A 24,580-nucleotide genomic window follows, 5' to 3' on the forward strand; every position below is an offset into this window, starting at 1 on the left:
CTAACTTCCTGGGAATGCAGCCCAGTAGGTCTCAGCCTTATTTTACCTAGCCCCCATTCAAAATGGAGTCATTCTGGTTTGAACACCTCTGACAATAGGACAGATCTGGAATGAGCCATGCCTGGGTACAGAGTCACATCCACAACAATGAAAGTTGTAGATATCTGCAAGGACTCATCGTGGGACCAAGGATTCAGGGGCTCATTCTTTCTCCTCTCTCTGTGTGCTGGTTGCCTCAGGAGTAGAATGTCCCATGCTATGCATGGGGTCTGCAACCATCATGCCAGGGCATGATGAATCGTAGGTGGCAAAACAACAGAAGGCTCTGTGAGCACCCAGGAGGGTGCAGTGCTGAAGAGTCTTCTGCTTGGTATAGGAAGAAAGGAACATGTTTCCCAATCTTGCCTTTATTTTGAGTAGTTGGACCAGAGGGATTGCAGCTGGGCCAAACTCCATGTTCCATTGGCTATCAGGGTCAGCAGGCAGGCCAGGGGCCCAGACAGGCCAGTGGCTCCCAGAATTCAAGTTTAATTTCTCCTCCCACCTGTGTCCTGAGCTCCCCTTACTGGTTCCCTTGGACCACTGCATCTACTTAAGCCAGCATTTATTATGTTGTTATCATAAATGCCTCTTACACCTGAGACTTATAAATGTGACAAGCTCTTATTGTGAGATAGTAATCCATCTTTTTTCCTCATGAAATAATAATTCTAACGGGTGGTGATAGTACTTTTCCTTTCATTTTGAAGTGGAGAAGCTGGAGCTAAGTCATTAAGGACTTGACCCTGGACCCCACAGCCTTTTCTCCACAAAGCACAAAGCAGAGTGATGGTCCCAGGGATCCCACACAGCTCTAAGCTGGGGGCACTCACTGCTGGGCCACTAGTGACTCCCATTTTCTATCCTGGCTGACCCTCGCTATTGAAGAAGATCTGAGTCCTGCAGAAGGACAGCAAGGAGAAAAACAAGACACAGAACGAGACAGAGAAGAATAGAAAGCTGACTCAGATGAATTTTGTGATGCCAATGAGTCCTACTGCTGTTACCATCCCTTTTTCCACCACACCCTTCAGAGCAGTTATAGAACCATAAGCAACCCAGAAATAGCAAAAAAAGTAACATCAGCTAGGAAGGCTTAAGGACTCCCAAGGGAGTTGGTGGCAAAAGTAGAAAGATCTCAAATCAGAGTCTGTGAACTGAACCTCTGCAGGCTTCCTGTTTTTAGATACTCTGTGTTGGGGTCACATGATAGTTTACAGGGTTATTAATTGGTTCCTTCTTTTTATTGCTGTAAAAGAAGGATATTTTCTTCCTACGTTTCACCCTCCTTTACCGGAGAGGCGGAGTGCAAATGATATGAGCAACGTCACTAGTTTTCTCCTAAATCTTATGAGCCCCGCCTCCCACAGTAGTTTCACTTCTCAGTTTAATCCGGTCTGAGTTAACTTCCTGACCCAGGAAGTGGCAGCAACAGAGGGGACTAGCAGCGAATATGTAAGTGTCTGAACAGTGAAGGTTACGGAAAAGGTCCAGGCTAAGGTTTTCTCAGTGGATATGTGAGTGTGTACTGATGGCAAGTGGGGTGGGGAATATATTTCGTGAGAGCAGGGCCCCTCCAACTCTGAAAATGGTCAGGACTTTCTTTGTTTTACAGCTCTCACCTCTTTCCTGCTCTTTCTTTCACCAGACTTTACACCAAATCTCAGAAGATTCAGAACTTAGATGAGTGGGGCCCAGGACAGGAACCCTGGAGCCTTGGAAGGAGGTGAGCCCCATCTCCCTAGAAGTGCAGTGACCCCAGCAGAGAGGGGCCTGGTGTATCACTGGAGGAAATAGCCTGCCAAAGAATACACGTCTTCAGAAGAAATTCTGTGTGGCTTCAAGAGACTGATCAGATTGTGAGAGGAAAACGGCCTACCCGGTAATTGTAGTTAAATTACTGTATTTTATTCTAGGCACTCTTCAAACTTCCTCCTGACTCTGCCCCTGTCCTAGAGGAGCTCCCAGGAGTAGGGGTGTGGGGGCGGGCGGGGGGGAGGGATTGGGGGTACAGGGAGAGCCCAGCTAGGTTCTCAGAAGAGGCAGGCTTTTTCGCTCCTGGTCACTCCTCTGTTGCCTATCCCTGGCCTCCCCCATCTTCTTTCTGCCTTCCCTACCTCCTTGGGTCTGCAAACTCTTTATGTTGCAATCACTCTGAACATGTCTCTTGAGATAGGTCCTGTCCTGGAGAAGAGATAGGAAAAGTAAACTCCCCAGTTCTGCAGGAGCTCTGATCCCATAGAAATAACTGCTCCTCAGGAGCAAACCCTCTGCTCTGCAGCCTTCTTTCCAATTCTTATTCCCTCAGTTTAGGGAGAGGGCACAAAAAGGATAAACCGGTTCTTCTGGTTGTTCTGGTTGCCTTGATTGCTTCCATTATCCTCCTGGTTGGGTCTCTAGCAAGACATTATTAGCCAGGGAAGTCCCACTTAGGCACCCCTCTCTCTGCAGAAGAGGTATTCACTATTCTCCTTTCTCTTTCTTTTGCCTATTATACCTCTGCTCGTGAAAGCAAAAACAACAACAACAACAACAAAAAACACAAACAAAAAACAACCGACCTTGTTAACCAGTGTTGGTTGTTGTTCTTTGTGGGGGATGGAGGGGGTCGAGGTGGAGTCAAATTTTATTGTCATGATGGTGTAGGAGCCAAGGGAACACTTCCCCTTTGCCTTCTGAAGTTCACTGAAAAATCGACTCACAAAAGGCAGGCTAATTGGAGAAAAGGCATACAAATTTATTAACAAGTACATGGGCTAGAATCACAGAGTGATTACCCCCTCTGCCAATGGGGGTAGATACTTATATAGCCTTATTTATAAATACTTATGTATAAATACATAAATATAAATATGTATGCATATGTATGTATGTATAAATATGTATGTATACTGTATAAATATGTATGTATAACATTTATACATGTATACATATTTATTTCAGAGGGGAAGGGTGATATCAGGAGAATATAGGTAATTCTGTTGAGGGGCAGTAAATGATTACTAGGGAGAATAAATGAATATTTGGGAGGATGAATGAATGGAGGAACAGAGTTTAACTTGTAAATGGTTCTCTTTGGAAAATGAATGAGCCTGAGAGACAGACATTATTTTGTGAAAGTGTCTGATTAGGTCTGGTTACATTCTTAGTCCTCTTTTCTTCAATACAAAATGAGATAATAGGGGTTGGAAGGAAAAACAATTGTTCTTCTTGTCTAGTGTGACTGGTCTTTATGTAGATAGGGGAAAAGTCTCTTCCAGCATCTGCTGATCTCTAAGGGCCTTTAATTCAAAATACTCATTATACCAGGGAGTCATATATTGGGGTGAAGCTCCCCATACTCCTTCAATGGAATCTGTCACAGATCACCCAATTGCATAAGTGTTACTACTAATTACAAAGAGTAATTCTGGTACCAATTATTCTTTTTTTTTTTTTAAGACAGATTCTCGCTCTTTCACCCAGGCTGGAGTGCAGTGGTGTAATCTGGGCTCACTGCAACCTCCCCCTCCGGAGCTCAAGTCATTCTCCTTCCTCAGCCTCCTGAGCAGCTGGGATTACAGGTGTGCACCACCACATCTAGCTAACTTTTTGTATTTTTAGTAGAGATGAGGTTTTGCCATGTTGGTCAGGCTGGTCTCAAACTCCTGACCTCAGGTGATCTGCCCGCCTCGGCTTCCCAAAGTGCTGGGATTACAGGCGTGAGCCACCGTGCTGGCCTGGTAACAATTATTCTTGAAGTTAACTAGAATAGGAAAGAGTTTCACACTCCCTGAGTTCTCTCTTTTACAGCTTTTGTGAGGAAGCCTGCATTGCTTCTCCCAGCACTTGGTCCAAGGTAACTTTCTGTGATAACAGAATGTTGTATATTGAGGCTGTTATGTAGCCACTAGTCACATGCAACTATTAAGCAATCAAAATGTGGCAACTGGAACAGAAAAACTGAATTTTTTCATTTTAATTTTTATTAAGTTAAATTTAAATTCCTACTCATGATAGTGGCTACTGTATTAGCTACACAGCTAGACGTTTGTGTATCCTCTAAATTCCAATGCATTTCTTCTTTCTGGAGAGAAGACTTTAGCTGGACATGGTGGCACATACCTGTAGTCCCAGCCACTCTGCCAGGGTGAGGCAGGAGGATTGCTTGAACCCAGGAGGTCGAGGCTGCAGTGAGCTGTGGTCATGCCACTGCACTCCACTACAGCCTGGGCAAGAGAGCGAGAACTTGTCTTATAAGAAAAGAAAAAGAGGCTGGGCACAGTGGCTCATGCCTGTAATCCTGGCACTTTGGGAGGCTGAGGCGGGTGGATCACAAGGTCGAGAGATCGAGACCATCCTGGCCAACCAACATGGTGAAACCCCATCTCTACTAAAAATAGAAAAATTAGCTGGGCGTAGTGGCGCACACCTGTAGACCCAGCTACTACTAGGGAGGCTGAGGCAGGAGAATCGCTTGAACCCGGGAGGCGGAGGTGCAGTGAGCCGAGATTGCGTCACTGCACTCCAGCCTGGGCGACAGAGTGAGACTCCGTCTCATTAAAAAAAAAAAAAAAATTAGAAGACTGAGAAAAGAAAAATAATGAAATAATTTAGAGCAGTCTGAGCTATGTGAGGTATGCAAAATTATCAGGACAAGTGAGGCAGGAGTATAGGTCTTCAGTTAAGACCCCATGTTTAAAAGCATTTTGTTCCTGACTGGTTGCCTCATCTATTACCTACATATTCCCGAGATTTGTAATACAAAGAACAATGTATAGCCAGTCAAAAGCTTATGCTATTTTAATGTAAATTCTTGGCAAACAACTTTAAAACTGCTTTAAAACTGCTTTTTTTCCTTTAAACAACCACTTGTAACTGCTTGCTAATGAGGGCAACTTGAAACTGCACTTGGGTTGCAGTTCTCAAACGTGGCCCAAACAACCTCAGCCTCAACTTCTTCCTTTTAGGTCCTCTTTTCTTCAATACAAAATGAGATAATAGGGGTTGGAAGGAAAACCTTCAAGACCTATGGAAGTCAGTTGCAGCCAGCTCATCACATAGAGGTGCAGGTGAGGTGTATTTTCATCACGGTGGAAAATTCTGGCTGCTTCATCTCCATCTCTAGAGCCAATATTGGAGCTTTTCAATAAAAGCTATGGCCTCAACCACCAGCACCAAGAAGATGATGGAGGAAGCCACCTGCTCCATCTGCCTGAGCCTGATGACGAACCCAGTAAGCATCAACTGTGGGCACAGCTACTGCCACTTGTGTATAACAGACTTCTTTAAAAACCCAAGCCAAAAGCAACTGAGGCAGGAGACATTCTGCTGTCCCCAGTGTCGGGCTCCATTTCACATGGATAGCCTCCGACCCAACAAGCAGCTGGGAAGCCTCATTGAAGCCCTCAAAGAGATGGACCAAGAAATGTCATGTGAGGAACACGGAGAGCAGCTCCACCTGTTCTGCGAAGACGAGGGGCAGCTCATCTGCTGGCGGTGTGAGCGGGCACCACAGCACAAAGGGCACACCACAGCTCTTGTTGAAGACGTATGCCAGGGCTACAAGGTGAGTGTGTGGGCCCGGGGGCTTTGGTAAGTACCAAGTCTTATCCTGCTCCCCAGGAGCTGAGATGATTTAACCTGAAACCTAACATTATGACTTGGAAATACAGCTTTCATCATGTCATTCTTCTGAAAAATAGTTTATGATGATTTCTTGCTCAATTATCTAGACTGTCCATCCTGACCTTCAATGGGATGGTTGGACTCTTATCTCTATCCATTTGTGTTATGATGAATTTCTCTTTGCTTTAGAACCGGTTGTTCTCAAACCAAACACCCGCATTTTTTCTTGTTTCACACCATGAATATCATCTGAAAAACCACAATATGTAAAGCCATGCAGTAGGGCCTGAAAACAGGGGAGAAAGACCCATCACCTTTTAGGTATCTACAGTCTAGTAAAGAAAACAAACCATCAAAAATGTCTGCCTGGAGGTCCCTGGTTTTGGTGGTGGGGAGGGACATTTAGGGTAGAGAGTGGTTCATCTTAGAAGTAACTCCTGAAGGACACATAAAAATTGAACACCTATTGGGGGATTTTCATTTGGGGAATGGTCAGTGACATTGAAAATATCACTCTGGTACCTCTACCTTTTTTTTTTTTTTTTTTTTTTTTTGAGATAGGGTCTTGCTCTGTATCCCAGGTTGAAGTACAATGGTGCAATCTCGGCTCACTGCAGCCTCAACCTCCTGGAGCTCAAGCAATCCTCCCACCTCAGCCTCCCAAGTAGCTAGGACTACAGGGATGCCCCACCATACCTGGATTTTTTTTTATTTTTTGTAGAGACATGGTCTGCCTTTCTTCCTTATACTGGCCTCAAACCCCTGGTCTCCCTCCCATCTCAGCCTCCCAAAATGCTGGGATTAGAGGCATGAACCACTGTGCCCGACTACTCTGGCATGTCTATAATAAAAGGAATATCAAGGAGTAAAATTCAAACTATCTGTATAAGAAAGGGAGGAGAGGGCAGATTTTAAGCACGATTCAGGAAGAAGAGTCAAAGATTTGGAAATGCTTGGTTGTGGAAGGTGAAGCAGAGGGAGAGGTTTTGTGTACCATCCAGATTTCTTGCCAGAAAGCATATTAAGGAAGGTGGGACTTTGCTGTTGGCAGCATGGAGGAATGGGCATAGTCCTGATGTCCTTTTTCCTTCTCTGTCCTGCCTAAATTTGAGGAAAATGTTGTCCCCAGTGTCAGGCTCCTTATTCTGTCCTCCATGAGGCAGAGGTGGTCTTGTATGAAGGCTCTAAGTCCTTCTAAGGACATGTCAATCATGACCACCACTCAGCTCATGGCAGCTCTTCCTTAAACTCCATGGAGCAGCTAATAACTGCGATGATGACATTCCCATTTGAATTACTTTTCCACCAAGTAGTAAGAAAAGGAGCCAGCTTATGCTGAAATTGAGTTTTGTCACTTACTAGATGGGCAATTTTGGGCATGTTATTTAATGTCTTCACACCTTGGTTTCTCCATCTGTAAATGGGGATAATAGCAGTGTCCTCCCTCCCTAAAACACATACACAGGAGGTGGTTATAAGCTTTGAGGACATTAAAATATAGAATGCATAGAATAGCACTTGGCATATAGTAAGGACAATGTCATCTTTTGCTAAAACAGTTACATAGAGCCTTTTCCTGAGAACGCTCGAGAATTAATGAGTATACTTGTTGGGTTTACAGAGGACAGGAGACAATTGTTTCAGCATTGACTACAATTAGCAATTTGGGTCAACTTCAAATCACTTTCAATAGAAATATGAGAAACTGTTTTGAAGAATAAGCTAAAAGCTTGACATGAATACTAAATCATTTTAAATTGGATTCATGATACCATTGTTCAAAAGATACCAGAATTCCCCTCTTCCATGAACTGTTTCTAATAACCAGCTGGCATCCTGATTTTTCCTGACTCATAAGACACAAAATTTCATGTGTGCCAAACACTGGTATTGGTTTTGCTTGGTTCAGCATGTTGTTTTACAAAATCTTTTAGATGATGATTACCTTGTTCTATATCCAACTTTTTCCTGGCAGGACTCTAGTGGTGGACATAGCTCAGGCTCTGGGTCAGCAGATGAGATTGCAATTGTTGCTCCACCCCCTGGCAGTCATAGCCCTTTGGGCAAGTTATTTTACCCCTTTCTTAGTCTCATTTTCTACAGCACAGAAATGAAGTTTAAAATCCTACCAACTATTCAGGGTTGCCAAGGGGATCAGTATATTCCTGCACATATAGCCTTTAGCATGCTCTCTAGCAAAAAACAATGAGGACTCTATAAATATTCACTATTATTCAAATATATCTTAGAAGATTGGGATTCCCCCTAGGTCCCTAATGAAGAGTCAAATTGAATAGGCTTCACTTATCAAATTTTTCCTTCAGGAAAAGCTCCAGAAAGCTGTGACAAAATTGAAGCAACTTGAAGACAGATGTACGGAGCAGAAGCTGTCCACAGCAATGCGAATAACTAAATGGAAAGTAAGAATCTGACTTCATTGATCTCAAGCTATCTTCCATTCTAGAGCTTAGGCATAGGGGATGATTGAGGAAAAGCACAATGAGGATTTATTCTCACTAAACCAGATCGATAAAATGAAACCCAAGGAAGAAACCATTATTTGTATTTATGCCCCTGGTTCCAGGTTTTCATCCATGAGTATTTGGCACCAACCCCTTCCATCTTTAAACTGTAGTTGGCTGGGATTCCTGATACTTCAGTCAGAAGAAACAGAATTAGTATGACTATTTACCTAGAAAAAGCATTGACTGGGTCTCAAACTTTAAATACCTCAAAATAAACCTGGTTTGCAGGCCTCAACTCATTACCCTGGCACTTTTACCACAGTGGAGCATCTGGCTCTCAACTTTACAGGTACAGAAACCAACCTTTGTGAACACTTAGAAAACAGGATCACTCCAGATTGAAATTCATACTACTCAAGCTCATGAGGCTGATGAAAGAAATATACTTTATTTATTTATTTATTTTTAAATTATTATTATTTTTTGAGATGGAGTCTTGCTGGAGTGTAGTGGTGCTATCTCAGCTCACTGCAATGTCCACCTCCCGGGTTCAAGCAATTCCCCTGCCTCAGCCTCCTGAGTAGCTGGGATTACAGGCATGCGCTACCATGCCTGGCTAATTTTTTGTATTTTAGTAGAGACGGGTTTCACCATGTTGGCCAGGATGGTCTTGATCTCCTGACCTCGTGATTCACCCACCTCAGCCTCCCAAAGTGCTGGGATTACAGGCGTGAGCCACTGCACCCGGCCTATCTTGATTTATAAGTACATCACAAGTAATGCAACAACCTACACACTTGCAACTACAAACTTTCAGACTATTTCCGTGGCTGACTAACCTCCACATTATCAGAGCCACATTCTTTTACAGAAATATTTAGGTTTGTGCAAAAGTAATTGCGGTTTTTGCCATTAAAGGCAAAAACCACAATTACTTTTGCACCAACCTTTATATTTATATAATTCACTAGCTTGCAGTAAAATCCCACAAACTGATTACCAATTTTCTCTCTTTCAGGAGTCCTCTCTAATCTCTACCCTGATCTTTGTTTGTGGATGTTGCTCTTAAGCTCCTGAGTACACTCTTACTTCCCCCATTTCTAGGATCTTGGGCAATGGGGAAGACCTTGATTGTAACTAACATATATGAAAACCCGTCTATACAAGAGTTAAAGCTGCACCTGTCTCCTACACAAAAATTCCACCTCATCCTAAGTCAAAGACCCTTCTTCTATATCATAGTCATCAAAACACTGTATGAATTTATTTTTATTTTTTAATTTTTATTTTTCTAAGATAAGTAGAGAGTTTATTTGGGCCAAGTTTGAAGACTGCAATCCGAGAACATAGATTCAAATTGCCCTGAATACACACTCCCACTGCATTAATTTAGACAGCACCAATGGAAATTGCAACTTTACATCTCCTCAGATGAGAGTTTCACTTGATTTCTGTCAGTCTTACACATAGGAATGCTTAAGATGACCCTAGGGTAGTAGAACAGTATTTCTCAGTTAACCATAATAAATGCCTGCCACATTCAAAGCTCCCCCTGCCAAGAATTATGGACCCTCTTACCAGCCTGGTTGTCTTAAAATCCAGTCTGGATGATGTTCATTATAAGCTTTTACTTCAAGAAAATCGCTCCAACTCAGAAATCTAACTTCTTAAATCATAAGTAAAAACTTCTTTTTATCCTTGTAACTGATAAAGTGTTTGAACTTGGCCCTAGTTTCACAATTAAATTATCTAGCACTCCTAAGCCAGCTTTCTCCTGTGTCTTGGCTGAGGAACAAGAAAATTAATTGGGTGACTGTAAGGAATCTGGGACAACAACCTCTTCCACATCTGAGTGCCTGCCTCCCACACATGACTCTGCAGCAGGAAACTGGGGACATTCTTCCAGCTTCAGTGACTCATGAGAAAATAATATCCCAGTGGCTGATTGTGTGTGTGTGTGTTTGTGTGAAAATATATATAACACTTAAGCATTTAACCACTTTTAAGTATACAGTTCAGTAGAATTAAGTGCTTTTACATTGTTACATTGTTGTGCAACCATCACCATTCCCATTTCCAAACTGCAACTCAGTTTCATCTTTCATCTTCTAAACTGAAACTCACTACCCATTAAACAATAACTGTCCATTTTCTGGTCTTGCCAACACCTTGTAACCACTATTTTACTTTCTGCCTCTATGAACTTAACTATTCCAGATGCCTTGTATAAGCAAAGTCTTACAATATTTGCCCTTTTGTTTCTGGCTTATTTTGCTTGAATGTCTTCAAGGCTTGTCACGTAGTAGTGTGTGTCAGACTTTCATTCTTGTTTATCCATTCATCCATAGATGGACATTTGGTTTACTTCCACCTTTTGACCATACTTTCTTGACTCCAGGAGAAGGTACAGATTCAGAGACAAAAAATCCGGTCTGACTTTAAGAATCTCCAGTGTTTCCTACATGAGGAAGAGAAGTCTTATCTCTGGAGGCTGGAGAAAGAAGAACAACAGACTCTGAATAGACTGAGGGACTATGAGGCTGGTCTGGGGCTGAAGAGCAATGAACTCAAGAGCCATATCCTGGAACTGGAGGAAAAATGTCAGGGCTCAGCCCAGAAATTGCTGCAGGTGAGGCTGTGTACTTGGAGTAGGGAAAAAAGGTATGTTATAGCGCTATTAAAGGAGAATGGTAAGGAAGCATGGGAAGATAAAGTAATGTTTCTTTTAGATGTATATCAGTGCCATCACGCTGGCCTTCACTGATTTATAGGGTACCTTTATGTCAATTAGAAAAATAAACTTCTGAGGGAACACAGCTTGGCCAAATGAAACCATGGGATAACATTTACCACTGTTTGCCTCCTTGGCCCATGTGCAGAGAACCCTGGTTGTTGACTCTCTCCTGAAATACTCCACTAGGTGACTGATGGGTGATGAAGTGGGGCAGCCAAAATGAGTGATAACCTTTTCCCTGATTTGCTTGTAGAACCCTGGCTCCAGAGCTGTTATGGTACAATCTACAGCTTTATCTGTAGGAAGATAAACATCTGGAGCCATTAATTCTGGTTCTAACTAACAGGATTGGTGACTATACTGTAAGGCTGAGTGTATAGCATGATTGCTTTACCACTGTGTGATACCTGCTACCACCATCTTAGTGGCAGTGGCCCAGTCTCAGGGCTGTGCACAGATTCACCACTAAGGACCTTTATGATAAGTGTTCTCTAATCTGGGCTCACTGTGAAGGAAATCCGATCACCAAAAGCTAGTCCTTACAGAGGGAGCATGGACAAAGCTCCTGGCCCTCAGACTTCAGCAAGGATGAGAATAGATGCAAATGTTGATAAACATCCTGCCATGCTGAATCTCCCAGAAGCTGGTAGGAATTATTCCATCTGGGTATCCATCAATACCTAAGACTGGTGGGAATTACTTTGTTTGAGTATCCATCAATATCTAAGACTGGGGTAACTCTCTTTACTTCTTTGGGTAAAGCAAAGAAGAATAGCCCTGCATGACAAGCCCCATGAAATACCGATGTTCCCATGCTCACCTTTTCTTTTTGTTTCTTTATAGAATGTGAATGACACTTTGAGCAGGTAAGTCCTGTTTGAATGCAGGAGGGGAGGGGTGTGCGTATATAGAAATGAATGGAATGCACCTCTGAAGAAATCTCTGGCCTCTGCTTTTTCTAGGAGTTGGGCTGTGAAGCTGGAAACATCAGAGGCTGTCTCCTTGGAACTTCATACTATGTGCAATGTTTCCAAGCTTTACTTTGATGTGAAGAAAATGTTAAGGAGTCATCAAGGTATGTTCACTAAAGAATTCCTGAATACTGTGGATAGAAGGGGCCTTATGCAGTAACCAAGTTTACCACCTGTCCCTTGACAGGCTCACAGCCAGAGAGGTTGTTTAGTTAATTTCAGTAGAGCTTTCATACTTTCTCTAGTTAGTATGATTCACTGCTCAGTGAATGTGATGAGCATTGCATTCTGGTTATCTGCGCAAACCTTTCAAATTCTTATTCTTTCACTTATTAGCCATGTTACTCCAAGTGACTTGGTTTCCCCCTCTGAAAAATGAAAATATTAACAGCTCCTACTTCATTGAGTTATCATCAAAATTAAATGCATCAACATGTACAAAGTGCTTAGCCCTGTGACTGACACATGATCATAATAGCACATCATGGTATTAGATCTGATCATAGTGTTTATTATCAATAGATCAGCCAACTCTTAGAGCAATGCAAGAAAAGTAGGTGAGTATGATAACCTATCATTCACATATTTTAGGAACTTGACTTAGATAACACAGATGACAAATGTTACAACCAATTTACAGATTCCAAAATGTTAGAACCATTTACTGAGTTTCCTGCTCCCTTGATTTTTTAAATCAGTGCTGACTATACTTTCACAAATTTGTATCCGTAAGTACAAAATCAAAAAAACCCCTGAAAATGGAAAGTTTTATCATGATTCATTTGGCTACAAAAATCTGGCCTAACCTGAAATGATTTGGTGGTTATATTAGTTGTCTATTAGTACAAACAAATTACCATAATTTAGAACCTTAATACAACACTGATATGTTATCTCAATTTTTGTGGTTCAGGAATCTGGGCACAGCTTAGTTGGGCCTGCTGCTTAGGGTCTGATAAGGCTGCAGTTAAGGTGTTGGTCAGGCTATGTTCTTATCTGGAGGCTAGGCTAAGGAAGAATCCACTTCCAAGCTCACTGAGGTAGCAGGCAGAATTTCTTTCCTGATGGTTGCAGGACTTTGGCCCTGGTTATTTCTGGCTGTTGGCTGGAGGTTGCCCACAGCTTCTACAGGCCACCCCTCAGCTCTTTGCACATGGGCTTCTAACATGGCCAGTTATTTCTTCAGAGAGAGCTCAGGAGACAGACTCTTTAGAGAAAATCTGCCAGCAAGATGGAGTCTTACATAATGAAACGTAATCATAGAAATTATATCCCATCATCTGTGCCATATCCTATTGGTCAGAAGCAATTCATAAGCCCTGCTCACACTCAAAGACAAGGAATTTTACGAGGGTGTGAACACCAAGAGGCAGGAATCATAGAAGGCCACCCTTGAGTCTGTCTTCCACAGTGGCCAACCCTGAACGGCACTGAGATGAGACTATTTAAAAGTCTTTATTTATCCCACTTAATCTGAATAAATGTTTTGCTGCAGATATATTGATGAATTTGATTACAGGGCTCTGCCTTAGGCCATGATGGGGTTGAACTTTAGAGTCTATGCATTTTTTTGCCTTTATAACTTCTAAACTAATTTGAATGGCAAAGCCCATTTTGTTCCAGGGATTTCAGAAAAGGAATTATAGACCTGTGTTCCCCTCAAATACACAACAACAAACAACAACAAAACCCAAAAGCACTCTGTATTTCATCCTATACAGATGACAGGAAGGAAGAACAAGACTTTGTGTAAGTTTTGCTGGGATTTCACTGAGTCAGTTTGCCTACTCTCATCTTTTACAGAAGGAATCATAATATGGTTCAAGTGAAACTATTTCTTTCTTTCTTTCTTTCTTTCTTTTTTTTTTTTTTTTTTGAGACAGAGTCTCGCTCTGTCGCCCAGGCTGGAGTGCAGTGGTGCGATCTCGGCTCACTGCAAGCTCCGCCTTCCGGGTCAAGTGAAACTATTTCTTAAATGGGCTTATCTTTTAACTAAATATTTCTCCCCTCTTAAACACTGTTTATTAAAATTTTTCTTTTTTCAAATTTTTTTTTGAGATGGAGTCTCGCTGTTATCCAGGCTGGCTTGCAGTGCCGCAATCTCGGCTCACTGCAGCCTCTGCCTCCTGGGTTCCAGCGCCTCAGCCTCCCGGGTAGCGTGGGATTACAGGTGCGCACCACTATGCCTGGCTGATTTTTGTATTTTTAGTAGAGATGGGGTTTCACAATGTTGGCCAGGCTGGTCTCAAACCCCTGAACTCAGGTGATCTGCCTGTCTCTGCCTCCCAAAGTGCTAGGATTACAAGTGTTAGTCACTGTGCCCAGCTTTATTACAAAAGTGATAGGAATAAATTTTATTTTTATTTTTAAATGTATGTTTATTTTATTTTACATTGCCTTCAAGCAGATGCAACAAATACATTTTAATCAGTCAAACAATATAAAGGATATAAGGAGAAAGTTCAAGGTTTCTCCCACCCCTCTCCAATCTGACTTCTCTAGGTAGGGTGATCTATATCTTTCCCTAAGTTTGTACAAACGTAACATATATACACTGTCTCTTCTATGTTACTCGTTACTTTTTATGTCTAATATTCCATAAGAATATAATAAATATATGTAACCATATCCCTACTGATGGAGCTTCAGGCTGTTTTTAGAACTTAGTTATTACAATGTTGCTACAATAACTTTCTAGTCCATGCATCCTTATATCCTGGTGCTTTCATTTCTTTTGGGAACATACCCCAAACTGGGATTGCTGAGGTTGTTGTTAGTCTTAATATATGGTACCATATTACTTGACTCAAAGTTGTAACATACACTCCTACCAGCACCAGGAATAATGACTCACATATACTGAGCACTCTTTAGTCTGTGACAGATTAGAAAAGCTTTACTTTTCTTGGTTCTTGTTTTATATCACAGTCCTCTCTATATGGGGCATTTTTGCTTTATAGAGGAGGAAATATGACACAGAGAGGTTAGGTGAGTGTTGTAGGATCTTATAACTAGAAGGTAGTCATAGAAAGAGTCTAGAGTCTAGAAACCACTCTCACCATTTTGCAATGTGGCAGAAAATGCAAAGTTGTTATTTACTTATCTCTTTTAGACAGGGTCTCACTCTGTCACCCAGGCTGGAGTGCAATGGCCCCATCATGGCTCCCTGCAGCCTTAAATTCCTGGGCTTAAGCAATCCTCCCATGTCAGCTTCCCCAGTAGCTGGGACCACAGGCAAGCACCGCCACGTCTGGCTAATTTTTAAAAAATTTTTTGTAGAAACACTATCTCTTTATTTTGTTCAGGCTGGTCTTGAACTCCTGGGCTCAAGCAGTCCTCTCGCCTCGGCCTTCTAAAGTGTTGGGATTAGAGGCATGAACCACCATCTCCGGCCTGAAGTTTATTTAATCCATTGCCTTGTGGACTGGGCATTGAGGTTGTGTGTAGTTGGGTTTTTTTGTTGTTGTTGCTGTTGCAGACAATACTACTGTAAACATTCTTATCCATGCTTCCTTGTGTCCCATGAATGTTCCCTCCAGGGAGATACCTTGGAGTGACATGCTGGTGTGAGGGATGCATATCATAATTTTACCAGATACTACAGATCTTGAAATTGTTCCAATTCTACCCCACAAGCAATATAAGAGCTCTCACTCCTCCAAAACTCCCTGAGTCTTTACTTACATAATTTATGATTTTGACAGTCTTACAGATTTAAAATGGTACCTAATTGTGTACTTAATTTGTGCTTTTCTGATTTCACTAGTGAGATTGAGATTCTTTTTGTATGTCCATTAGCCCTTCAGGCCTCTGTGATTTACCCATGATTTACTGTGGTTTAATAATTTTTATTGGGTTCTTTTCCTTATTGATTTATGGGAACTTATTATAGCTGATATCTTCTGGCATGTGGATGGCATTTTGCATTTTCATCCTGTTTTTTGATGAATAGGGTTTCAAAATTAAGTAGACACATTTTCCTTCAAGGTCTGTGTCTTTTATTTCCAAAGAGCTTAGTCATCAGTGGGCAGTGAATTTTATCACCTAATTAATTTTATTAGCCCCGTGTGCTATGCCTGTAGTTCCAGCTACTGGGGAGACTAGGGCAGGAGGATCTCCTGAGCCCAGGAGTTCGAGGCTGCAGTAAGCTATGATCACGCCACTGTACCCAGCCTGGGCAACAGAGCTAGACCCTGTCTCTTAAAGGAGGAGGCCGGGTACAGTGGCTTACGCCTGTAATCCCGGCACATTGGGAGGCCGAGGCAGGAGGATCACTTGAGGGCAGGAGTTTGAGATCAGCCTGGCCAGCATAGTGAAACCCTATCTCTACTAAAAATACAAAAATTAGCCAGGCGTGGTGGTGTGCACTTGCAGTCCTAGCTACTCTGGAGGCTTAGGCAGAATTGCTTGAACCCAGAAGGCAGAGGTTGCAGTGAGCCGAGATTGGGCCACTGCACTCCAGCTTGAGCTACAGAGTAAGACTCCATCTCAAAAAAAAAAGAGAGATGAAGGAGGAGGAGGAAGAGAAAGAGGTAGGGGAGGGGAAGGAAGAGAAAGAAGAAGAAAAGGACAAAAAAATTTAGCTGTCATCTATGCTCTGATAGCATTATAATGATGATGAAGACAATTGCTAGGTTGGTGAGAGAAGGCTATATACACACCAGAACTCTCCACGTATATGGCAAGTTCATATATTTTGTTAAGTATGTCTCATTGGAGACCTTCTTTTCCCATGACTATGACCAGTGCTCTGCCAGCTCAGTCAACAACATTGCATGTTGGCTCCATACCTGGACTCTTGGTCCAATTGGTAATGAAACCATCCCACCAGTGTCTTCATAATACATACACACACACACACATATATATAGTATTCTCTCCCAGTGTCTTCATAATATATATGTATACATACACACATATGTTGTATTCTCTCTATACATATTTATTTATATATCTATATCTATATCCTCCCACCTCAGGTCTCACTGTCTCCCAGGCTGAGTGGTGCAGTAGTGCGATTATGGCTCAACCAATGAGAGGATCAATGGCAATCCTCTCATTTCAGCCTCCCCAGTAGCTGGGACTACAGGCATGGGCCACCACATCTGGCTGATTTTTAAATTTTTTTGAGACAGCATCTCTATATACTATAGATATATATAGTATCCTCTCTCTAATATGGATAGAGGATACTATGTCTATATCTGTATCTATCTATCTATGGAGAAGGAATACTATATATCTAATAAGATGTAATCTATATTATATATAAAAGTGAAGCATTGATTGGTACATATAATATATATATTGATTACTGTGTGTATATATTTGTTTTTTCAAGACAGGCTCTCACTCTGTTGCCCAAGCCGAGTGGTACAGTGGTGCGATCATGGCTCCACCACCTGAGCTAAAGTGATCTTCTCACCTCAGCCTCCCCAGTTGCTGGGACTACAGGAACAGGCCACCATACCTGGCTAATTTTTTAATTTTTTTTTGAGACAGGGTCTCCCTTTGCCACCCAGGCTGGAGTGCACTGGCGCAATCTCGACTCACTGCCATCTCCACCTCCCAGGCTCAAGTGATCCTCTCACCTCAGCTTCCCGAGTAGCTGGGACTATTGGTGTGCACCACAATACCCGGATAATTTTTCATATTTTTTGTAGAGATGGAATTTGGCCATATTGACCAGGCTGGTCTCAAACTCTTGGACTCAAGTGATTCATCTGCCTCAGCTTCCCAACGTGCTGGGATTACAAGCATGAGTCACTGTGCCTGGCCTGATTATTGTACACATTTTTGATGTGATGTATTATATACGTCATATATGACAATCTAGATGAATATATTAAAGATTGGGTTTTCATTTATATATTGTAAAATACATATACTATACATATATAACATGTAGAACATATGCTATACATATTATATATGTATATGTTAACATATATAATACATACACATATAATATGTATAGTTGCAAATATAAAATTTGGTTTGTTATTTATATTATTTTGTGCAGGAGTTCTATATCTATGTCTATAAGCGGGGCCATAATTTTCTATTCTTTGTAGGATTTGGTATGAGATTGGCATTACTCATGCCTTGACTTCTAAATTTCCTATAAAACTGACAAGATCCATTTTTGCTTGATAAAGATGCATGTTTTATTATCTGTCGGTAAAATTTAAAGTAGTGATTTCATTTCTTTAATGTTAGGTCTGCCCATGCTTTATTCGTTTTTTGAGTGAGTTTTACTCAGAAATATTTTTTCTAGGAAGCAATAATTTTATCAGTGCTTTCAATTTTATTAGTAGCATAAGATTTATTATAAAGTTCTGTAATATTTAAAAAGTTTCTGTATTCATTCCGTTTGTGCCTTCTGTCTTACTTTGATAAATCTCATTGGAGGTATGTCTATTTTATTAAATTTTTTTTAAAAGAAGCTACTTTTTTGTTTTTTTTGTTTTTCCTCTTTATTACATTCTTGTTTTCTTTAACTTCACTGTTATATTGTTTAATATCTATTTTTTCTTTTTAAAAAATTATATTTGGCTTTCTATGTTCTTTTTAAAATTTAAATTAGATGCTTGGCTCATTAATGTTCAGCTTTTTAATTTTTCTAAGATAAGCATTTAAAGCCTACAAATTTTCCTTAAAATTCTGCTTTAGCTTCATTGTATATTTTTATAAATAACATTTTATTATTGTTCCATTCTATACATCTTCTAATGATTTATTAGTAGTTTACATTTCCTAATATTTAGAATCTTTTTAGTCATCTTTTTATTATTGGTTTATAATCTTATATTGAGGCTAGAGAAAATGATCTGTGTAATACAGATTTATTGAAATTTGTTCAGACTGTTTTCTGCCTAGTATTTACTCAGTTAGTGCATGTTCCATCTATACCTGAGAAAACTGCATATTCTCTGCTTACTATTATTAAACAATTGCTGAGCTTTATGTATTGACTATGAGATTGCGCTTCTTAGATTGTTCAGACCTTCCATATCTTCCCTTATTTTTTTCTTTTGGTCTGCCTGATCTATCAATTATGGAAAGAAGAATGTTAAAATATCCCATGATGACTGTAGATTTGTCCATTTCTCCTATAATTCTACAATTTTTGCTTTGTATATTAACACAATTCTAAACATGAATTCACTAATAATATAGTGCATTTATGTTTAAAATTGTGTTATCTTTTTTAGGTGACTCCTTTCATTCTTTCTTTTTTTTTTTTTTTGAGACAGAATCTCTCTCTGTCACCCAGGCTGTAGTGTAGTGGCGAAATCTCAGCTCACTGCAACCTCTGCCTCCCCGGTTCAAGTGATTCTTGTGCTTCAGCCTCCCAAGTAGCTGGGATTACAAGCATGTGCCACAATGCCCAGCTAATTGTTGTATTTTTGGTAGAGCCAGGGTTTTGCTATGTTGGGCAGGCTGGTCTTGAACTCCTGGCTTCAAGTGATCCACCTGCCTTGGCCTCCCAAAGTGCTGGGATTACAGGCATGAGCCACCACACCTGGCCCTTCTTCCATTCTTAATAATGCTCTGACTTAATATCTTTAGATATAATACTATAACAGTATATGACTATATTATTTATCTTTTAGCTTCCAATCTTTCTATATGTTTTTGTTGATGTGTCACACCAATAGATAGGCGGAATTTTAAAAATCCAATTGATATTTTTTCTCTTAAGTGGTATTACCACCCCGTAAACATTTTAATTTCTCAACATGGGTTTTCCTGGGTCATTCAGGTAATATGAATTGAAACCCCAAACTTCTGTGAGTCAGGCTGATAAAAGCTAACTGAATAGAGTTTGAAAAAAGAGGGTATTTACAAAGGTGAGGAGTTGGGAAATCCACAAGGAACAGGAAGCGCCCAGAACTAGGAACAGTTAGAGAGCCATCACCTCCTCTGGGCCTCTAGTGGCAGGTGTAGGGAGCTGTAACTATACGAGAGTGTGCCCAGAGGCAGAGGAATGCAGACCCTCCAAATCACAGCGTGGGACTGGGGTACTGAATACTCCCAAGGTTGCTTCTTTGTGCCCTATGGTCTCCTCTGGTGCTTCCCATTGGCTGAACCAAGCCAGAGGGCAGAAAGCCTGGTTAATGTGTCCACGTCAGCCTTCCTGGGCACAGAGCAAGACAGGGAAAAGTGAGGGAATTATTTGGAAGAACAAACAGAGAGCATCCAGCACAGGAAGTGTTTCTGAATACTTGAATTCCTTAATTGTCACAGACCAACTGATCAACATTTAACTCAGTAGCACAGTGGTTTCTTAACTCTCTTGTTAGAACATCCTATTACCATTTTTTATTTTTAAAACTGCATACTGTTCAGTATCTCACTTTAGGTTATCAGATTTTTTTTCTGTCTTGTTTGATTGTAGTCTGATATTTTTCATGTATATTGGTCCTCAGTGTATTATTATCTCATACTAATGCTTATGGAACATTATCTGAGGGGAAAGAGAAGAGCTCACAATTAAAAGTCATGGGACTAGGCATGTGTCATGAGACCTGGGTCTTCCAATAACAAGCTAAGACATTAGCTGAGTCATTTTCCCTCTCTGATTCTCAATGTTGGTGGTTATTCAGTAGAGAAGGGAAAAGGTATCTTTCTGCTCAACTGTCTCATGATTCCTGGAAGTCCTGCATGGGAGAAGAACTTTGGACAGGATGGTAACCATATTAACAGGTTAGTTCTGTACCTTGGCATCCTTGAATAATTAAGACGAAGATGATGTTGATGATATCATTATTACTACATGTTGTTAGAAGAGCTGAAGCAGGACTGGCTTGTCTGTCATAATGTAAAAGAGTCTTGGAAGATGTCCGGGGTCTAGGGTCCAAAACCCCTCGTGGCCTTTGGAACACCAAGCTCTGTGCCAAAGGGTGGAAGGCTGCCCTGCCGCACCACAAATCTAAGCCTAGGGCATAAAACCCCTTGTGGCTTGGATGGAACCCAGGGCTCAGGGCATAAAACCCCTCATAGCCTCTGGAAAGTGCACAGACTTGTTGGTTCCTTGCTTTTTACTCATAAACATGTCCTCTACTATCTCAAGCAGCAGAGTATATTCTGCATGTGTCAAAGAAAATGCTAAACCGTCAAAGCTACGCTTAATGCACCACTACCTTTCTACCCCCATGTCCTCATGCCCTCACCTGTTTACCCTCATGTCCTCACCACCTGCTTCTTTGTTTGATCACCAATAAATAGTGTAGGCTCCCAGAGCTTAGGGCCTTTGCAGCCTCCAATCTAGCGCTGGCCCCCTGGACCCACTTTATGCACTCTTAACTCGTCTTTTCTCATTCCTTTGACCCTGCCAGACTTTGTAGCCCCCATGGCTGGTATTGGGCCTGATCACCCCAACAACTACCATTTATTAGGTGGTTACCATGTACCAGGAATTTTACCAAGCATTAAGCAAACATAAGCTTGTTCAATCCTACCCACCATTCTTTGCAACAAATACGGTAATTTCCACTTTATAATTAACAAACTGAGGCTCAGAGAGTTAAATGATTTGCCTAAGCTCACCCAGTTTATAAGAAACAATAGTTGGGTTTGAACACAGGCTGGTTTTATTGAAAATAACTTGTGGCTGGGCATGGTGGCTCACACCTGTGTAATCCCAGCACTTTGGGAGGCCGAGGTGGGTGGATGACTTGAGGTCAGGAGTTTGAGACCAGCCTGGCCAACATGGCGAAACCCCATCTCTACAGAAAATTTAAAAAAATTAGCCACTTGTGGTGGTGCGCACCTGTAGTCGCAGCTACTCCGGAGGCTGAGGCAGGAGAATTGCCTGAATCCAGGAGGTGGAGGTTGCAGTGAGTTGAGATAGTGCCAGTGCACTCCAGCCTGGGTGACAGCAACACTCCATCTAAAAATAAAATAAAATAAAATAACTTGTGTTCTTCACAGCAACAAAATTATTTTTGTTTGTTTTGTTTTGTTTTGCAGTTAGTGTGACTCTGGATCCAGATACAGCTCATCACGAACTAATTCTCTCTGAGGATCGGAGACAAGTGACTCGTGGATACACCCAGGAGAATCAGGACACATCTTCCAGGAGATTTACTGCCTTCCCCTGTGTCTTGGGTTGTGAAGGCTTCACCTCAGGAAGATGTTACTTTGAAGTGGATGTTGGCGAAGGAACCGGGTGGGATTTAGGAGTTTGTATGGAAAATGTGCAGAGGGGCACTGGCATGAAGCAAGAGCCTCAGTCTGGATTCTGGACCCTCAGGCTGTGCAAAAAGAAAGGCTATGTAGCACTTACTTCTCCCCCAACTTCCCTTCATCTGCATGAGCAGCCCCTGCTTGTGGGAATTTTTCTGGACTATGAGGCCGGAGTTGTATCCTTTTATAACGGGAATACTGGCTGCCACATCTTTACTTTCCCGAAGGCTTCCTTCTCTGATACTCTCCGGCCCTATTTCCAGGTTTATCAATATTCTCCTTTGTTTCTGCCTCCCCCAGGTGACTAAGGAAAAGAGCAGAAGCTCCTTGGTTTAACCAGTACAGAGAAAATAATATAAATCCCATAAGGGCAGACGTTTGGTCTGTTTTCTTCGCTGTCATTTCCTTAGTACTTAGACTAGTGCTGGGATTTTATTGGATATATAATTGATTTATGTTGAATATATGGACTTAGCAACTAAAAATACCACAGATGGTTAACCTGGACTGGGGCAAAGCAAGATAATAGTGATGATCGTACGTTGCTGTCTCCATCCGTCTTTAATGGGTCAGGGCTTTGATTTCCAAGGGTCTTCAGGTGATGAGTAGGGGTACCCACAAGTCAGAAGGTCTGCGTTCTCCTAGTTTGTTTGCTGCCATTTGAACTCATGTGGGGAATGAAAGAAAGCTGCAATTATCCGCCAACTGCATTTAAAACAAAACAAAACAGAAAAATCAAAATAACATTGACTCTTCCAACCACTGACATGTTGTTTAATAATCTAAGCGACAGTCCTGGAGGCTACCAGACTTACCGAGTTCTATGTGAGAAACAGCCAAGCAAAGTGTGAGAGAAGGGTTAAGACTGGCTTACAATGAGATGCTTCAAATGAAAAGGGAATTATGAGTAAAACTGAACTTTGATGGGGGATTCAGTTCTGGAAAAGAAGTTGGTATTTTCCAGTCTGCTAGGACCAATTACCTTGAAATATTTTAAAATCTCAGTAAATAGTTATTGCTGAAATGGCTGTTGGCAGTTCTTATTATGATTCAGAGAAGATCAAATAGACCTTAACTTCATTTTGAAAAAGACCAAATTACCATACCCAAGTGAGTAATGACAGGACTACAACTAAAACATAAACAACATTAATGATGACCATAAAAAGTCACAGAGTTGCTAAATGTTATAATTTAGAGTTGACATAAAAATTGATGGCCAGGCATGGTGGCTCATGCCTGTAATCCCAGCACTATGGGAGGCTGAGGCAGGTGGATCACTTGAGGTCAGGAGTTCAACACCAGCCTGGCCAACATGGTGAAACCCCGTCTCTACTAAAAATACAAAAATTAGCCGGGCATGGTGGTAGGCGCCTGTAACCCAACTACTCGTGAGGCCGAGGCAGGAGAATTGCTTGAGCCTGCAGCAGCTGCAGTAAGCCAAGATCATGCTGCGCCTCAAGGAAAAAAAAAAAATTAATGTTTACTGATATTTGTTGAAGTCCTACAACATCACCTCTGAGAATAGGAGAAATGAAGCAACAGTTATGTCTAGATGTCAGAGGCATGGCTGGGCCTCCATCTCTGCCTAAGGGAGATATAAAAGAGTTCAAACTATTGCCCATGTTCCCCAGGGTCAGAAGTTCTAATTATGATGATAGAGGCTGGGTTGTAAGTAGTAAGTGAAGGGTAGCAGAATATGCCATCTTTGGCATAAGAAGTATTTTGAGCTGAAGACAACTGAGAAAAAAAATAGATTAAAAACAAACAAACAAACACCTCTGCCCTCTCCCTATTTGCCTAAAAGCAGGATATGAAATTGTGAAGGTGTCTTCTTACTCCGGGAAGAACAAAAGTTAGTCACCAGAGACTTTAGACTCTTATCAGCCTGGACACAGCACCAGAGAAGTCTTTTTAAAAAAAAAAAAAAAAAAAAAGGGAAAGAAAAAGTTGCCTTCCCACAATTTACTGCACTAGAAACTCAAAGTCCTTTTCCTCTTCCTTGTCACTTAAAAAATGTATTCTTTTGTTAAAATGCTATATAAGCCCAAGTTCTAAATCCTCTTTTGAGTATTCATCTCAGTACTCCTCTGTGTTTGTACAATGCACATGCTTTGTTTCTGTCTTGTCAATCTGTCTTTTGTTAGTCTACTTGATAGGGCCACAGATGGAGAACCTAAGATGAATAGAAAAAAAAGATTTTTCTCCCCAACAGAAGGATTATCCCCAGTTGCACTTGTTCTATATACCTGTAGTCTCGGTATGCTGACCCAGACTTGGGGAATAGGACCCAGTGGGTAACCGAGGAACCCCACCTTTGTGCAGGATCAGTGAAGATGTAATCTGGATATTCATAAGCTCTTCTCTACCTCTTGGCATCCCACAGTCCTGTATTAATCTAAGTGTGGTCTTCCCCAGAAAGGGGAGGCCTCCCTAACATTGTTAAAGCCTAGCATATGCTGCTTAGAGGAAATTCTATATCCCTAAGCACTTAGATTGCTGAATAAGAAAGAATGATAATAAAATAAACAATTAAATAAAAGTTTTAAAAAATGAATAAAATAAACCTGTGG

The 24,580-nt window shown here is 41.3% G+C and overlaps 1 protein-coding gene across 2 annotated transcripts; it reads left to right on the forward strand.

Annotated features, from left to right (window-relative positions):
- Nucleotides 1–1,292: 1,292 nt before the first annotated feature.
- On the forward strand, nucleotides 1,293–23,031 carry TRIM38 (tripartite motif containing 38). 2 transcript variants are annotated; one of them, XM_063605166.1, is made up of 8 exons: nucleotides 1,293–1,494; nucleotides 1,688–1,921; nucleotides 4,989–5,587; nucleotides 7,971–8,066; nucleotides 10,510–10,740; nucleotides 11,689–11,711; nucleotides 11,808–11,920; nucleotides 21,792–23,031. In XM_063605166.1, exons 3-8 carry the CDS (start codon nucleotides 5,177–5,179, stop codon nucleotides 22,313–22,315), a joined length of 1,398 nt encoding a protein of 465 aa, XP_063461236.1. In that variant the 5' UTR covers nucleotides 1,293–1,494; nucleotides 1,688–1,921; nucleotides 4,989–5,176; the 3' UTR covers nucleotides 22,316–23,031. The 2 variants fall into 2 exon arrangements, with proteins under 2 accessions (XP_063461236.1, XP_063461237.1); XM_063605167.1 differs by having other exon boundaries at nucleotides 1,457–1,556.
- The last annotated feature ends 1,549 nt before the right edge of the window (nucleotides 23,032–24,580 follow it).

The sequence above is a fragment of the Pan paniscus genome, chromosome 5, assembly GCF_029289425.2.
Source record: "Pan paniscus chromosome 5, NHGRI_mPanPan1-v2.0_pri, whole genome shotgun sequence".
NCBI classification, from domain to species: Eukaryota; Metazoa; Chordata; class Mammalia; order Primates; family Hominidae; genus Pan; species Pan paniscus.